Source organism: Pongo abelii, chromosome 10 (genome assembly GCF_028885655.2).
Source record: "Pongo abelii isolate AG06213 chromosome 10, NHGRI_mPonAbe1-v2.0_pri, whole genome shotgun sequence".
Classification (NCBI taxonomy): domain Eukaryota; kingdom Metazoa; phylum Chordata; class Mammalia; order Primates; family Hominidae; genus Pongo; species Pongo abelii.
In genome coordinates this window covers 54,384,913-54,403,014 of record NC_071995.2, presented here as the reverse complement: position 1 = coordinate 54,403,014, position 18,102 = coordinate 54,384,913, and the positions used below count along the sequence as shown (strand labels likewise).

The window sequence follows — 18,102 nt, the reverse complement described above, 5'->3', positions numbered from 1 at the left end:
AGGTGAAAGTTCTAGTTGCAAATGGCAAAAGTCCTGAATGTTCTTAGATTTCAAAATGCTTTTTGTACATCGCCTCTTTTCTACCCGTGAGGAGGACAAGGGCAAACAATTAAAATAGGAAAAATGTGGGGAGCACTTCATGGTTTGTAAAATGTTTTTCTGCGTGCCAACTTATTTTAATGTCTTCACTTCCCAGATTTGAAAACAAGTCCTACACCAAATAAATGGTAGAGGGACACAAACTGGAACCCAGGCATCCTAACCGCCAGAGCGACCTTCCCGCCGCCCAATGCCTCCCTGAGGTGCTGGTCGGCGGCTTCTGCCCGGGGTACCCAGCAGCCATCCTACTCTCCACTCAGCACAACCGCACGTCGGCCGCGCGCCACGCTACCCGCCGGCTTACTGGGCGCTGGTTTGGCCTTCGGAGGTCGAGGCTCTCTAAGTGACCTCCTGAACTGGGCTCACTCTTACTTAGCCTCCTCGCTCGAAGCAGCACCCTCCTCTCTACACGAGAACTCCATCGTTCACAGCCCCACGGTGTCTCCGGGGAGCGCCTCCCGCCCCCACGGGCTTCGCCTCAGCTTGTCCTCGCCTTTCCCGCCCTCAGCATCCGCGGACACCCGGGCTCGCGGGGCCCACGCGGAAGCATCCGCAGGCTGTCGCAAGGTCCCACCGTCTTGCTCTCATTGGGCAACCTTACCCTTTCCCCGCCTCAATGTTTTTGCTTCCTCAGTGATTGGACCTGGGCATTGTCCATTCCAGCTCCCAGGCACCACCCTCTCTCCACCCACTAGAACTCCACCCGGGATCTCCTTCATCCCCAACGCTCCTCACCTAGCCCCTGTCCTGAGGGTGCTCCTAACCCTAGAGCCAGCTTTAAAGGGGCAGGCCCCTTCTCCTGCCCCAGCCCCACCCACCGGGCCCCCATTCTCCGTCTTCCAGGCCCAGCGCCCCCTTACAGAACTCCCCCGCACCTTGTCTCGCTCGCTCCGCCCCTCCTTCCCAGCCACAGCTGGAGGTCCTGGGCGCACCTGCAGAGCCGGCGGCTTGCTGGGGGCATGCGCTCCATGAAGGCTCTGCAGAAGGCCCTGAGCCGGGCCGGCAGTCACTGCGGGCGAGGAGGCTGGGGTCACCTGAGCCGGAGCCCCCTCCTTGGCGGGGGCGTCCGGCACCACCTCAGTGAGGCCGCGGCGCAGGGCAGAGAGACGCCACACAGCCACCAGCCGCAGCACCAGGATCAGTAAGGCTCCTGGGACAGGGCAGGGGACGGGCTTGCCCCCACTCCCACTGTGGTTCTCGCTAGTTCCCGAGTGCCTTCCCCAGGCAGCGCCCCTCATCTCCCCTCTCCTCGCTCACTAGCCCTCGATGCCTTTTCCTTTGGATGTGGGGCTTTGGGTGCGCCGCGCTTGGGCGGTAATCTGCCATCTGCCTGGGAGTGCGTTCCGGCAAGCGGTTCCTGGGGATGGCGCCTGTCCAAGGTGCGCACTTAACCCGGATCACAGATGCGCGCCGAGTGTTGCTTGGCTCACGTGTCTGAGTGCAGGGCCGGGCGCACGCCGCCAGTCCTCACCTTCCCTAGTACCCGTGTGTATTTTAGGAGATGCGTGGGTGTGGAACAGCCTCCTGCCTCCGGCCCAGGTGTACTGGGGTCTGTGTGTTGTGTTTCTGCGTGTCCTCGGCAGGTAATGTGTGATGCGCGTGTATTATTGGTGCGCAGGTACGTGCATAAATGTTGGGTGTGTGCGTAGCAGTGCTCCCTGAACAGCAGAATTGGGGGGAATTTCCAAACTGGTTGTTGAATGGGGAGAATATTTGTAATGGAGGAAAAGTCTTTAAGATGCAGATTTCCCAAACCAGAGCCAGTCAGAGCCTTTATTTGTGCTGCCCAGGCTCCAGAATCTAAAAGGTTCTCTTCCTTTGGGTGTTTCTTCCACCCAGGATGCCAAACCTTTATCTTCCCCACCGCCTAGGACACACTTGGTGGCTGAGCCTTTTTCTCCGAGACGCAGAGGGTGCTGAGCAGGAAATCTTGTCCTCCCCAGAGGGCCAGCATAGACACTGTCCAAAGAGCCCCTGCTCTACTGTAGCAGAAACAGGAAATGGGCCATCTCCCTCGTCGCTGCCATCTCCCTGATGACACTCAGAAACATGGACACCATCAGTAAAGTAGCCAGACTGACACAACACTACCTCACCACTACTCGAGTCTCTGTCGTAAGGGACACCAATAGGTATTATTTATTATTAATGACATTATGCAGTACTTTTATTTCTTTCTTTTTTGAGACGGAGTCTCACTCTGTCACACAGGCTGGAGTGCAGAGGCACCATCTCGACTCACTGCAATCTCCACCTCCTGGGTTCAAGTAATTCTCCTGCCTCAGCCTCTGGAATAGCTGGGATTACCTCGAGTAGCTGGGATTGCAGGTGCGCGCCACCACAACCCGCTACTTTTTGTAGTTTTAGTAGAGACAGGGTTTCACCATGTTGGCCCTGCTGGTCTTGAACAGGACTTCAGGTGATCCGCCTGCCTCAGCCTCCCAAAGTGCTGCGATTACAGGCATGAGCTACCACGCCCGGCCCTTTTCTCTTTTTCATAGTGATGGTGTCTGCTTATCCATATTACACAGTACTTTCCCATCAGCTTCTTCTCAAAGAGACACAGAACATTTAAAGGATAAGCCCTCTCCCTCCTGTTCTAGTCTCCACCCCAACTTCCCCCCAGGTATTCACCATGGGAGAAATAATGGTAGGATACAGCAAAGGGTGAACTTCCCTCATCTGTCCGCCTTCTACAGAGTAGGGAACTAGAGGTATCCCTGGTTCCCCCCACACACACCTCCTTATCCAGTGGAGTCTGGTGATGGAAGTGTTTTTAGGGAACCTTGTTTCTTCTGCCCAGGGAACCCCCTATCATATTCTTGGACTGGTGCTCCCCAGGCAGAAAGGGTTGAGAGCACTGGAGAGTGATCTGCTCTGGCAGTGTGACACCATGATGGGGTGGGGTTCCTGTGTTTGGGGGAGGAAAGAGAGCAGCAAAGAGGAAATGCGCTGTTATTCAGGTTATTGTTTGTTTAATATTTAGCTATTTAGCTGTATTTATGACTTTTTTTTTTTTTTTTTTTGAGACAGAGTCTCTTTGTCGCCCAGGCTGGAGTGCAGTGGCGCGATCTCGGCTCACTGCAACCTCTGCCTCAGCTTCCTGAGTAGCTGGGATTACAGGCACCCACCACCACGACTGGCTAATTTTTTTATTTTTAATAGAGATGGGGTTTCACCATGTTGGCCAGGCTGGTCTCGAACTCCTGACCTCAGATAATCCACCTGCCTCAGCCTCCCAAAGTGCTGGGATTATAGGCGTGAGCCACCGTGCCAGGCCATATTTATGACTTTAAAAGAAAAACAAGAGTATCAAGAGGAAAATATCCCGACACAAAGAAATGATAAATGTTTGAGATGATGGATATACTAATTACCCTTATCTGATCACTATAATTCTGTGTATTGAAACATCGCTATGCATCCCATAAACGTGTACAATTATGTTTCAAATTAAAAAAATATAAATTTAGAGCCAGGCGCAGTGGCTCACACCTGTAATCCCAGCACTGTGGGTGGCCAAGGCAAGGGGATCACTTGAGCTCAGGAGTTCGAAACCAGTTTGGGCAGCATGGCAAAACCCTGTCTCTACCAAAAAAAAAAAATACAGAAATTAACCAGGCCTGGTGGTGCATGCCTGTAGTCCCAGCTACTTGGGAGACTGAGGTGGGAGGATCACTTGAGCCCTGTAGGTTGAGGCTGTAGTGATCCATGATTGCACCACCATACTCCAGCCTAGGCAACAGAGTGAGACCTTGTCTCAAAAATAAATAAATAAGTTTATTACTTAAAAATTTTAAAAAGATCCCAGTATTAGAGTTAACCAATTAATACTGTGATATATTCATATATATCCTATATATGTATATGTAATTTAACAAAAATGGGATAATAGTCATATTCTTGAACTTATCTTTTTCATTTATGAACAGCTTTTAATATCACTGAATGTGTATGACATTGTCATTTTGTCATTTTAAAAGATTCCATTGTTTGAGGTATCATAGTTTATATAACCAGTCTTCAATTTGGTTACTATATAGTCTTGTACACTTGTTCAATTATTTCATAAATTCCAAGGAAATTTTGCCCCCCAGAGATAATTTGATGTCATTGATATCATGTATAGTCTTCCAGAGATATTTTATGCATAAAATACATGCTGATACTACTTTACCTTTTTTTATACAAATGGTATCCTATAAACATTGTTCCTATACCTTGCTTTTTTGGTATCATACTATACACATTGCTCTTGTACCTTGCTTGTTTTCCCTCAACATTACATTGGTGATCCATCCATATCTGAGGGATATGCAGTTTTTTTAGGCTTGTGATACATTCAGTGGTATAGCATTATTTCCTGTCTTCTGTTAGCTTCCAGGCAGAGTCCTGCCTTCAAAGTGTTCCTATGTACTTTCCTTCTTGAGTTATCCCTCAGATAGCTTTTTTCCTCCTCTCCCTGCTATAGGCACTAGCTTCATTGTGACAACCGGATTTCCCCAGAAGCAGGAAAACTCTTCGGGTATTCCCTCTTCTGGTACTCCTCCCGACTCCAAACACACACATGCCTAGTCTATGCCAAGCTGTTTGAGTCTTATTTTTTAATTCATTGTTTCAATAGATAATATTTTCTGTATGGTTCAAAATTCAAAATATACAAAAGATAGTGAGAAGTATCCTCCCATCCCTTTTTCCCAGCACCTATGTCATCTCTATAGAAGGAGATGAATCAATCTTACCTATTTATTTATTTATTTATTTATTTATTTGAGATGGAGTCTCGCTCTGTTGCCCAGGCTGGAGTGCGGTGGCGTAATCTCGGCTCACTGCAACCTCCGCCTCCTGGGTTCAAGCGATTCTCCTGCCTCAGCCTCCTGAGTAGCTGGGATTACAGGCGCGCGCCACCACACCCGGCTAATTCTTGTACTTTTAGTAGAGATGGGGTTTCACCATGTTGGTCAGGCTGGTCTTGAACTCCTTACCTCATGATCCGCCCACCTTAGGCTCCCAAAGTGCTGGGATTACAGGCATGAGCCACCATGCCTGGCCAGTCTTACCTATATCTACCTAAATGGTCTTCCAGAAATATTCTGTGCCTGAATAAGCAAACACATATATATTTTTCCCTTTTAAACCTGTGCTTCAACCTGAGAAAACTGATATAAGAAAAAAAAGAAAAAACAAATGAAAAAATAAAGCTAGCACTAAAGAACTTACTCATGTAACCAAACACCACCTGTTCCCCAAAAACCTATTGAAATAAAAAATAAATTAAAAAATAAAAATAAATAAAACTGGGCATGGTGGCATATACTTATAGTCCCAGCTACTAGGGAGGCTGAGGTAGAAGGATCACTTGAGCCCAGGAGTTCAAGGCCAGCTTGAGCAATACAGCTAAACCCCATCTCTAAAAACAAACAAACAAACATAAATACTACCACACGCTTCTTTAGTTAATATTATACTGTTCTACAACACACTTCTTTTAGTTAATATTATATCTTAGAGATAATTCCATATCAATTCTTAGAGCACACCCCCATTTCTTTTTTTTTACACTGCATAATATTGCATTATACGAATATACCATAATTAATCAGTTCCCTATTGTTGCACATCAAGTTGTTTCTAATCTTACTATTACTAACAATGTGATGAAGGCCGGGTGCAGTGGCTCACTCCTGTAATCCCAGCACTTTGGGAGGGGGAGGCGGGCGGATCACGAGGTCAGGAGTTCGAGACTAGCCTGGCCAACATGGTGAAACCCCGTCTCTACTAAAAATACAAAAATTAGCTGGGCATGGTGGCACGTGCCTGTAATCCCAGCTACTTGGGAGGCTGAGGCAGGAGAATCACTTGAACCCAGGAGGCAGAGGCTGCAGTGAGCCGAGATCATGCCATTGCACTCCAGCCTGGGTGACACAGCAAGACTCCGTCTCAAAAAAAAAAGAAAGAAAGAAAAAGAAAAAAGAAAAAACAACAATGTGATGAATAATTGTAAATATGTTATTTTTGAGGTGTGTAAGTATACCTGTAGGATAAATCACTGGAAGTCAAATTATTGGGTCAAAGATCTTTGAAGAGTCTTAATCGCAACTAGCTGTCATATTTGGAAATAATTGATAAAATAACTCCGCTTGGCTGGGTGCGGTGGCTCACGCCTATAATCCCAGCACTCTGGGAGGCTGAGGTGGGAGGATCACTTGAGTCCAGGAGTTTGAGATCAGCCTAGGCAACATAGTGAGACCCCTTTTCTACTTAAAAAAACAATAACTCTTCTAAATATTTTAACATATTAATGGAAATCTTGAAAACTAAGAAGTCTTCAGTACCTGGAATTTTAGGTGTTATAAGCCAGAGAGATACTTTGGGACACAGGGACTTTGCTAGCAATACAATTTAGTAATTCTTATTGAAGACCCACTGTGTGCTAGGGACTTTGCTGAGTGCTAGGAAGACAAAGATGTATAAAACACAAAGACCTAACAGTGGAGCAAGGGAGATTCTTCTGTTAGTAAGATGGTGTGTTTTGTCAAACCGGCAGCATAAGCAATATCTGGAGATTTGGGGAAGCCTTTACAGAGTTGGTGACATTTGATCTGGACCTTGAAGAATGAGCAGGACCATACTAAGCAAAGGTCATTCTATGCAGAAGTTACAGCATAAGCAAAGGCCAGGAAGCCTCACAGTTCCTGGCCCATTTTGGGGAACCATCTATATTGCCTGTTATATCTGGAGTGTGGGCATGATGGGGAATAGGAAAGTTAAGTGGGCAGGTTTTATTTATTTATTTATTTATTTTGAAACAAAGTCTCACTCTGTCACCCAGGCTGGAGTGCAGTGGCACAATCTCAACCGACTATAACCTCCACCTCCCAGGCTCAGGCAATTCTCCTGCCTCAGGCGATTCTCCTGCCTCAGCTTCCCAAGAAGCTGAGATTACAGAAGCCCACCACCACGCCTGGCCAATTTTTTTATTTTTAGTAGAGACGGGGTTTTACCATGTTGGCCAGTCTGGTCTCGAACTCCTGACCTCAGGTGATCTGCCCGCCTTGGCCTCCCAAAGTGCTGGGATTACAGGTGTGATCCACCATGCCCGGCCAATTGGCAGGTTTTAAAGAGCTTTTGATGTCCTACCAAGTTTTTGTTTGTTTGTTTGTTTTGAGATGGAGTTTTGCTCTTTTTGCCCAGGCTGGAGTGTAATGGCGTGATCTCGGCTCACTGCAACCTCTGCCTCCCGGGTTCAAGCAATTCTCTTGCCTCAGCTTCTGGAGTAGCTGGGATTACAGGCACGTGCCACTATGCCCAGTTAATTTTGTATTTTTTAATAGAGACGGGGTTTCACTGTGTTGGCCAGGCTGGTCTCGAACTCCTAACCTCAGGTGATCCACCTGCCTCAGCCTCCCAAAGTGCTGGGATTACCGGTGTCAGCCATCATGCCCAGCCTACTTCTTATTTCAAGAGCTTATTCTGTAGGCACTGGGGAGCTACCAAACGTTTCTGAGTAGAGAAATTACATTTGAGTTTAGAAAGATCACTGGCACATTTTGACTGGGCGTGGTGGCTCATACCTGTAATCCCAGCACTTTGGGAGGCCAAGGCGGGCGGATCACGAGGTAAGGCATTCGAGACCAGCCTGACTGAAATGGTGAAACCCCGTCTCTACTAAAAACACAAAAAAATTAGCCGGGTGTGGTGGCGCACACCTGTAATCCCAGCTACTCAGGAGGCTGAGGCAGGAGAATCGCTTGAACCCAGGAGGCGGAGGTTGCAGTGAGCCGAGATCGTGCCATTGCACTCCAGCCTGGGCAACAGAACCAGACTCCGTCTCCAAAAAAAAAAAAAAAAAAAGAAAAAGAAAAAGATCACTGGCACATTTTAGAAGATGGATTGAGGCAACAAGAGCAAAACTCTGTCTCAAAAAAAAAAAAAAGATGGATTGAAAGTCAAGAGAGCGTAGTGGCAATTAGGTAATAGGGAATAAAGAGCTGATGATAAACATGATTTATTGAACATTTACTTTGTGTCACGCAGTTTTTCACAGAATATTATCTTAAGCCTCACATCACCCAGGTGAAGTAGACATTACTACCCTTATATTACAGATAGGAAGCAAGTTCAGCAATATTAAGCGACCTGCTCAAGATCACACAGCTATTAAGGGGCAAACTCTGGTCTACTACACCATGCTGGCACAGGGAAAAGGAGAAGAGAGGGTGGATTTGAGACATTATGAGGCAGATTCATCCAATGTTGGTGACCAACTAAGCATGGACTTAAGGTGTGGCAACTATCAAAATGATGCCACATTTCCAGCTTGGCACCCAGGTGGGTGGTAATGCTGTTAACCCAGGTGGGAAACAAGAGGAGAAGAAGAGGGAAGGAAGTGAGATGACCCAGGTTTGGACATATTTTTCAGTGCTTGTGGGGAACCTATAGGTGGAAGTGTGAGAAGGGAGCTAAAAATAAAGATCTGAAGGTCAGGAGTAAAAGCTAGAGAAAAGATCTACAACTTCTTAGGACAGACATGAAAGTTAGATTTATAGGGATAGATCAGATGGCTTAAGGAGGAGGCATAGAATGAGGACACTCACCTACTTATAAGCCCATGTTGCAGAAGGAGGAGCAGTAGGCAGCAGTTCTCAGGCCCCACTTTCCTCCCCATTCTCTGCCCCCCAAACAGTGATTCATCAGAAAGTGGCATGCTGTCCCGCCTGGGTGATTTGCTCTTTTACACTATTGCTGAAGGACAGGAACGAATCCCTATCCACAAGTTCACCACTGTAAGTTGCTCTCTACCTGTTCAGGACCCTAATTCCTTAAGATCTCTGAAAAGTGGGGAAAGGAGGGTATGACAAGTGTAGGGCAGCTAATGGGTTGCTACATGAGGGTGAAGCATACAGATGGATGAGAATCCAGATGTCTAGGCTGACAAGACAAGCCCATCCTTGCCCCAGGGTCAGAAGATTAAACCCTCTGGAAAAAGGACAGGAAACCCTTGTTAGCCTTCAGAGCTACTCCATCCCCTCCTTTCTTATTCTCTAAACCCATTTATTCCACCTATTGTAGTGGTTGGGGTTCAGCTAATTGGGTATCCAGTGGGAAAGATTATGAGGAGTATATCACTGTCCTTGTAGCTGACCTTTCTGGCCTCTTCTTTCCTCTAAAGGCACTAAAGGCCACTGGACTGCAGACATCAGATCCTCGGCTCCGAGACTGCATGAGCGAGATGCACCGCGTGGTCCAAGAGTCCAGTAGTGGTGGCCTCTTGGACCGAGATCTCTTCCGAAAGTGAGGGCCCCAGAAACAAGGGCACTGCTCTCTGAAAACTGTCCTGTGGACATAGACTCTCAGAGCAGGGAGTAATTTGAGAATTGTATAGTTCAATTCCTCATTTTATTTTATTACTTATTACATAAGTTATACATGAATACTCATCATAAGAGTTCAAACAATATAGAAATACATGTTCTCCTTTCCCTCCCTACTCAATCCCTGTCCTCTTTTCCCAGAAGTAAATATTAACAGATTAGTAGGTATCTTCTAGATAATGTCCTATGTACTGACATACATACATGAATATATATAAATATACTTTTATGATTTAGGATTTTTTAAATATCAAGGTAACATACATACATATTATTCTGGTATTTATTTTTTTTCTCATATCCCAAGACATAGTGTCTTTCCACATCATTAAAACCCCTCATTTTAGAGGTAAGGAAACTAAGACCTAGAAAGGTAAACTGATTTGCCAAAGGTAACAGAGCTGTTGATCCCAAACCTGAAGACCACTCAACCTTCTTTATTCCCAATTTCCATGGCTCCAGAGTGAGTCCCAGCTGCATTTCTCTAGCCCCCTAATCCAGTCGTGTCTGGGATCCAGGTGTGTGAGCAGCAACATTGTGCTCCTGACCCAGGCATTCCGAAAGAAGTTTGTCATTCCTGATTTTGAGGAGTTCACGGGCCATGTGGATCGCATCTTTGAGGATGCCAAAGAGCTCACTGGAGGCAAAGTGAGAGTCAGGGGACTAAGGGAGGGGTCAGGGACCTGGGCCAGATATCTTTTTTTTTTTTTTTTTTTCCTGAGACAGAGTTTTGCTCTGTCACCCGGGCTGGAGTGCAATGGTGCAATCTCAGCTCACTGCAACCTCCACCTCCCGGGTTCAAGCGATTCTCCTGTCTCAGCCTCCCGAGTAGCTGGCATACGCCACCATGCTCGACTAATTTTTGTATTTTTAGTAGAGATGGGGTTTTGCCATATTGGCCAGGCTGGTCTCGAACTCCTGATCTCAAGTGATCCACCCACCTCGGCCTCCCAAAGTGCTGGGATTACAGGCATGAGCCACCACACCTAGATATATCTCGCTTGTCAGAGATTTCCTGGGGCTGGGAATCCTATGAATGAGAGATGAGAAGCAGAACTTCTGTAAATGGTGACATGGCTTCATGTGTTTCTATTCACGATTCCTAGAGCAGGTGAGGGAATCAAGATCGAATAGAGCCTTCAAAGGGATTTATAGGGTAACTGAGCCTAAGAACCAAAAGGAGAAGTTTACCTCAGAATTCTCCTTTTTTAACTTCCATCGGCTTTACTGCTATCTCTACAGGATTGGGGATACAGAAAGATATGGCCTTCTAGGACTTAAGGCTCGGGCATTTCTGGGAGCAACAGGCAGGAGGGAACCCTTCTGCCCTACAGAAGACAGAATTTTAGGTTTTACCTAAAAGATTCTCTTGACCCTCAACCTCAACTCTGTTCCTCTTCTCCACATCCATCTCCCTTTTCTCTACCCACTCATGTCCAGGTGGCAGCCTACATCCCTCAGCTGGCCAAGTCAAACCCAGACCTGTGGGGTGTCTCCCTGTGCACTGTGGATGGTCAGCGGTGAGATGCTGGGCAAGAGGAAGGGGAGGCTGGGCACAGGTGCCGAACACAGGCCAACCCCTTTCACGGCATCTGTCTGCCTCCAGGCACTCTGTGGGCCACACAAAGATCCCCTTCTGCCTGCAGTCCTGTGTGAAGCCCCTCACCTATGCCATCTCCATAAGCACCCTAGGCACTGACTACGTGCACAAGTTTGTGGGCAAAGAGCCAAGTGGCCTGCGCTACAACAAGCTCTCCCTCAATGAGGAAGGTGAGCACTACCAAGGCTCAGACCATACTTATAGCCGTCCCCTTCTCCTTATCCCCACCCCATCTCCCAGCCTTTTTTGTTTCTCTGCCCTTCCTGATTAGCCCTGTCATGCCTTTCTCCCTAGCAGTCTTTCTTGTCTAACCCACAAAGTGAGTGGGCTGTCAGGGAGGCTTTGTTCAGTGGCTAAGACTCTTGGTGGTTTGTATTTCCCCAGGAATCCCCCATAACCCCATGGTCAATGCTGGTGCCATTGTTGTCAGCTCCCTGATCAAGGTCAGTGCAACCTTAACCTTCTGATAGGTATTATCCTCTAAGCTCCTGTGTTCCTGTATCCCTAATATTTGTTCAGCTCTCCGGGGAGACTGGTGGGGCTCTGATTCCTTTGAGGGTCCCCAGAAGGCACATGAGGCACAGCAGGGACCCACATGTTATGCTGACGATGTCAGTAAAAGAGACTGCACCACCTCCCTCACCCCCACTCAGTACTGTTCCCTGCCCCCACCCATGAGTCTAGAGCCTAGAGCTTTCTGACCCTTAGAGAAGTGAGCAGGTCCTGACCCCTGCCTAAGACCAAGGGCCAAATGCCAGAGACAAGGGGAGGACAGCACTATTGGGCACTGATTGGCCACTTCTAGGTGTGGGACACCTGCAGGGAAGGGTGAATGGCCAGGCCAGGGCAGTTATTCACGTCACCTGGAACTGTGAGTTGGCCTTGAACAGGGTGTCAGACTAGCCCATCAGCTGTAGGTCTCCCAGGGCTTGAGCAAGAACCTGGGAGCAGCTGGGCAGCAACACCCTGGAGCCAATCACAGCCCCTCCCGGGGAAGGTGGTGTTAGGAATCCTCCCCTCAGGGACTCAGGTGTCAGAGTCCCTGTGGTATTGACTCTGTAGTTGACACGAGTAAGCAATGAGTCTGGGTGAGGAAACGAGGCTGAGTCTCTCCCCTTGTTCTGTGATGGCTCCATCTACAAACCTGTATCTGGGACCTGCCTCATCCCATTCCCATCTAAGTAGGATCTTTTTTAAAAAATATAGAGGCCGAGCGCGGTAGCTCATGCCTGTAATCCCAACACTTTGGGAGGCCAAGGTGGGCAGATCACGAGGTCAGGAGATCGAGACCATCCTGGCTAGCACGGTGAAACCCCGTCTCTACTAAAAATATAAAAAATTAGCCAGGCTTGGTGGTGGGCGCCTGTGGTCCCAGCTGCTCGGGAGGCTAAGGCAGGAGAATGGTATGAACCCAGGAGGCGGAGCTTGCAGTTGAGCCGAGATCCTGCCACTGCACTCCAGTCTGGGCGACACAGCGAGACTCCATCTCAAAAAAAAAAAAAAAAAAATAGAGACAGGGTCTCTCCTATGCTGCCTAGGCTGGTCTCAAACCCCTGGTCTCAAGCGATCCTCCTGCCTCAGACCCCCAAATTGCTGAGATTACAGGCATGAACCATCATGCTGGCCAATGGGATAGAGTAAAGCTCCAGCACGGGGTGTAAGGAATGGGGATGGAGATCAGGGATAGGGTGGGGCTAGGAGACAGGATTTGAGTCAGGAAAATGAAAGTGGGAGTCAGGGATGAGGGTTTGGATTGAGAATGGAAGTGGGATGGCCCAGCAAGGTGGCTGATGCCTGTAATCAGAGCTACTCGGAGGCTGAGGTGGGAGGATCACTTGAGCATGGGAGGTCAAAGCTGCAGTGAGCCATGATCGTGCCACTGCACTCCAGCCTGGGTGACAAGTGTGACAAAGCAAGACTGTCTCAAAAAAAAGAGAAAGAGAGGAGCCAATGGAAGTGCGGTGTTTTCAGAAGGATAAAAAAAGGGCCATTATAAAATGGAACACATTTGCAGCAGCAGGACCAGACTAACACTAGAACTCCACTAGATCCTTCTGACCCTTCCCTCTGTCATCCTCCTAGGCTTAGAATACTGACATCTCTCTCTTTCTCTGCAGATGGACTGTAACAAAGCAGAGAAGTTTGATTTTGTAAGTTCTCTTGCTACTTAGCCCCTGGCTGCATTTCTCCATGGCATGCTGTCCTCTCCAGCTGCCCCAGTGGCTCTCTAACCAGGTGCACCAGCCCATACTAGAAGCCTTATTTCCAGAAGTGTGGAAATCTGCTGGCCTCAGAGAGGAAAGCCTCTTGACAAGACCTGAGTTCAGAAGGGCTAGTCAACCTGTGAGGTATTAATAGAGCTTCTTAGCCAAGTGGAGCCTCAATGTCCCTTTTTCTCTTCCAGGTGTTGCAGTATCTCAACAAAATGGCTGGGAATGAATACATGGGTTTCAGCAATGCCACGTAAGTCCCTACTCAGAGGACTGACTGAAAGCATTGTGGTGTATGGTGTACTTAGGATGGGGACAAGAGGAATGCGGGAGAGAGAATCTTAGGAGGAAGAAATCCCAGGGGAACTTTGGCCCTCCAGCTTCATCTGAGTCCCTTCATTAACATTTGCTTATCTTGTAAAATAATTTGTTCCATTTCTAATTAGTACGTAATGAGAGAGGCAGTGTGATGGTTTGTGCCTAAGCCCTTTCTTGCCAAGACTTTCAAAGCCAAAAACTTCACCAATTTTCCTAGATGACTAGACAGTTTGGGGTGTTTGGTTTGGGTTTACTTTATAACAAAGCTATGCTGAGTGTTTGCTCAGGTTCAGAAATTTCCTCTAATATTACTGTGAGAAGTTATAAAGGGGTTCATTTAGTTTGTGGTGTGATGTAGTTCTGTCTCTCCAGGGAAGGTAATTTTTCCCCTTCTCCCAACACCCACTCCTCCAACTTCAAGTACTAAATTGGGTGTTTGCTTCAGATTCCAGTCAGAGAAGGAAACAGGGGATCGGAATTATGCCATCGGCTATTATCTCAAGGAAAAGAAGGTAACCAGAAGAGGCCGGAAGAGAAAGTCCCTGGGAATTCTGCTGCTAGTGGAAGGGCAGTAGGGGTTGGGGGCTTCAGCTGAGACCCTGACAGTGTGAAAGGGCTGATGTCCTGAAGAGAAATGCTCTCTCCTCTCTTCCTTGCAGTGCTTTCCTAAGGGGGTGGACATGATGGCTGCCCTTGATCTCTACTTCCAGGTAAGAAAACACTGCTCAGGGCCGAGGGAACAGGACAGACTCTTACCCTACACCCGAGGGTACCATGTGCAGGTTCACGTCACATCTTCACCTATTCTTTGTTTTCATAGCTGTGCTCTGTGGAGGTCACTTGTGAATCAGGCAGTGTCATGGCAGCCACCCTCGCCAATGGTGGGATCTGCCCCATCACAGGCGAGAGTGTGCTGAGTGCTGAAGCAGTGCGCAACACCCTCAGCCTCATGCATTCCTGCGGCATGTATGACTTCTCTGGCCAGTTTGCCTTCCACGTGAGTTTCTGGCTCTGCTATCCATCTGTCATGAGCCCAGTGCTAAGAAGAGAGAACAATGACTCTCTCAAGATAGAGGTGGAAGCTTGTTCCTGCCTCTCATTCACTAACTTCCAGGAAGGCAATTAGGTTGAGACTCCTTAGGCGAGTTTCTCAAAAACACGAAGTTCCTCGAATATATAAAGAGATGTCTTTGGGAGGCCGAGGCAGGTGGGTCACCTGAGGTCAGGAGTTCGAGACCAGCCCAACCTACATGGTGAAACCCCATCTCTACTAAATACAAAAAATTAGCCGGGGGTGGTGGTGCGCACCTGTAATCCCAGCTACTTGGGAGGCTGAGGCAGGAGAAGTGCTTGAACCTGGGAGGCGGAGGTTGCAGTGAGCCGAGATTGTGCCATTGCACTCTAGCCTGGGCAACAAGAGCAAAACTCCATCTCAAAAAAAGAAAAAAAAAAAAACAACAACCAGAGGTGTTGCAGCTCCTGAATTGTGCTTCACATTGCTGGCGCTTCTCCTTGGGGTCTCAGCTTAGAGGTCATTTCCAAAGAAAGACTTTTCTGACCACCGTATCTCATGTGGTCACCCTCTACCTCTATTTACAGCACGCTACTTCTCACTATTTATCACAATTACTTTAAAAATTACGTGTCTATTTATTTACCTGTTTATTACCTATCTCCTAACACCAGAATGTAAGATCCTAGTTCTAGCACAGCATCCAGCACAGAATGCTGTAAGTATTTCAAAAAATATTTTCTAGCTGAATCAATGAATTTAAGAGAAGGAAAGGACAGGAGTAATAAAAGAAGCTAATTAACAAGCCAAAAGGTTGAGGTGGATTGTGGTCATGCAGTCATTTGTAAACTTGTTAAGAGTATAGCCTAACTTGTTTATTTTCTGATTTGGGGCACACCCACGTCATCCTCAGCTTCAGTTCTGTTCCCCAGGTGGGCCTGCCAGCCAAGTCAGCTGTATCAGGAGCCATCCTCCTGGTGGTACCCAATGTCATGGGAATGATGTGCCTGTCACCCCCATTGGACAAGCTGGGGAACAGCCACAGGGGGACCAGCTTCTGCCAGGTGAGATGCTTTGCATATAGTACTTAATATTTTTGAAGCAATAAATTTGTTTAATGGTACCACTTTTACTATAATAAAGCAATTTTGAGCTCCTACTAAGTGTAAGGAGTAAATAAACAATATATTTGGCTTACAATTCTAGAAGTTGGTGTCTCTCTTCAATTTCCACAACTATGACAACCTGAGGCACTGTGCTCGGAAGTTAGACCCACGGCGTGAAGGGGCAGAAGTTCGGGTAAGGAAAACTCCAGGTGGCTTGTAAGAATATTTCAAAGGCCAGGTGCGGTGGCTCACGCCTGTAATCCCAGCACTTTGAGAGGCCAAGGCAGGCGGATCACGAGGTCAGGAGATCAAGACCATCCTGGCTAACATGGTGAAACCCCATCTCTATTGAAAATACAAAAAATTAGCCAGACGTGGTGGCACGCGCCTGTGGTCCCAGCTACTTGGGAGGCTGAGGCAGGAGAATCGCTTGAAACCGGGAGGCGGAGATTGCAGTGAGCCAAGATCGCACACCACTATACTTCAGCCTGAACGACAGAGCGAGACTCCGTCTCAAAAAAGAAAAAAAAAAAAGAATATTTCAGAGTAGCACATTCCATAACACTTCAGCAATACCCTTGGACTAAGCATCCCTGGAGGAGGGTCACAGGGCACAGCTGGCATAGGTGAGTTCAATTAATGTTGTGTGGGTATGATTTGTGTTCCAGAACAAGACTGTGGTCAACCTGTTATTTGCTGCCTATAGTGGCGATGTCTCAGCTCTTCGAAGGTAATGCTACTGTGACTAAATATACACAATAAAATACTCCTGGTCAGAGATTTTACTAGGAGGCAGCATAACAAAATAGTTAAGTGCTTCAGCTTTGGAATTAGAATGGATATAGATTGCATTTAAATGAAATTTTTTTTAAAAAGAGATTTTTTTAAAAAAAGTAAACTGCCTGCTCTATGATAATTAATGTTAGCCATTGTTATTGACTGTTAAGAGCAGTGTCCTAGGAAGTAGGTACCCTGCCTCAAATGGGCACTTACCACAGGTAGGCAGTGAGTGATATTTCTGGAAGGATCACATTCCCATCTCTCTAATATGGGTATAACAGTCTCATCTGGGTATGGAAAAAAGATTATTCAGAGCCTACAAATCTGAGTATAGGCTGTTTCACTTTCTCTGAAACTCATCCAGTCTGACACCAGTTCACAAAGAACACCTGTGATTCCAGTCTGATCTAGGCAACTCTAGCTGCTTTCCCACTACCCTCAGGTTTGCCTTGTCAGCCATGGATATGGAACAGAAAGACTATGACTCGCGCACAGCTCTGCATGTTGCTGCAGCTGAAGGTACTGAAGGGTTAAGGAGGGAAGTGTAATCATAAGACCCTTTCTTTTTCACCAAAAGTACCTTCATTATATGTGCCCTCAAGGTTATAGGGGCAGCAGCTAGTTTTATCTAGACACCCTTCAGTTTGCAGCTAGACTATTACTGAGTTGCTGCAGGGTACAAAATGGGAAGAGGCCTTTTCCCCTCCCGTCTTGGTAAAGACCAGTGGCTAAGTGTCTGCACCAAAGGGTTCAAGACCTGCGCCTTCTCATTTTCCTTCTGCCCGTATTCCTAGGACACATCGAAGTTGTTAAATTCCTGATCGAGGCTTGCAAAGTGAATCCTTTTGTCAAGGACAGGTGAGGAATAGGCTAAAAGTGGAGGAGGGTGGGCACAGCTTCTCCACCTACCCTCCAGCCACCATGCAAATATATACAACCACCACACTCTCCACGTCTCCTTTGCCTGATCATATCATTATTCCTCTCAGGTGGGGCAACATTCCCCTGGATGATGCTGTGCAGTTCAACCATCTGGAGGTGGTCAAACTGCTTCAAGATTACCAGGACTCCTACACACTCTCTGAGACTCAGGCTGAGGCAGCAGCTGAGGCCCTGTCCAAAGAGAACTTAGAAAGCATGGTATGAGCACAGGTCATGGAGAGCCCCTGCTCAAGAAAAAGCATGAGCTGGCCACACATGTAATCCATAACCACCAAAAATACTATGGAGAGCTACACTGCTTCAGTGGGGACCAAGCAGTCATTTGGTGACTTAGGCTAGTGCTTTCTATGGGAGTCAAAATACCCCATTCCCTCAGCAGACAGAGTACAGAGAAGGGCCTCAGAGGACACCTGCAGTAGAGCTATCCAGAGAGAATGGGCTTCAAGGTACAGCCTAATGGCTTGCCCCACTCAAAACCATCCCAGCTCTTCACCCAGGTCTCTTCCTCTCCCTGAAGAAACCATCATGCGAGAGATACTCTGGTGGAGGGACTCTAGCTACCATGCACATGTACATATCCACAGAATATGGGACGTGGGAATGGCTATATACATGGCTTTAGTAGTCTGGAGAGATCTACTCCCCTTGGCCAGGACATGCT

At 47.3% G+C, this 18,102-nt stretch overlaps 1 protein-coding gene across 4 annotated transcripts; it reads left to right on the top strand.

Moving 5' to 3' along the window:
• Positions 1-446: 446 nt before the first annotated feature.
• On the top strand, positions 447-18,026 carry GLS2 (glutaminase 2). 4 transcript variants are annotated; one of them, XM_002823401.6, is made up of 18 exons: positions 449-1,240; positions 8,786-8,885; positions 9,272-9,393; positions 9,992-10,121; positions 10,914-10,993; positions 11,080-11,243; positions 11,458-11,516; positions 13,191-13,223; positions 13,478-13,536; positions 14,047-14,113; positions 14,261-14,311; positions 14,422-14,598; positions 15,546-15,677; positions 15,820-15,912; positions 16,388-16,449; positions 16,942-17,018; positions 17,294-17,357; positions 17,489-18,026. In XM_002823401.6, the coding sequence occupies exons 1-18, from the start codon at positions 1,059-1,061 to the stop codon at positions 17,643-17,645; spliced, it is 1,809 nt and encodes a 602-aa protein (XP_002823447.2). In that variant the 5' UTR covers positions 449-1,058; the 3' UTR covers positions 17,646-18,026. The 4 variants fall into 4 exon arrangements, with proteins under 4 accessions (XP_054384061.1, XP_002823447.2, XP_063567902.1 ...); XM_054528086.2 differs by lacking the exon at positions 16,942-17,018 and having other exon boundaries at positions 447-1,240; positions 17,489-17,622; XM_063711832.1 differs by lacking the exons at positions 449-1,240; positions 8,786-8,885; positions 9,272-9,393; ... (1 more) ...; positions 10,914-10,993; positions 11,080-11,243 and having other exon boundaries at positions 11,350-11,516; positions 13,974-14,113.
• Positions 18,027-18,102: the final 76 nt, after the last annotated feature.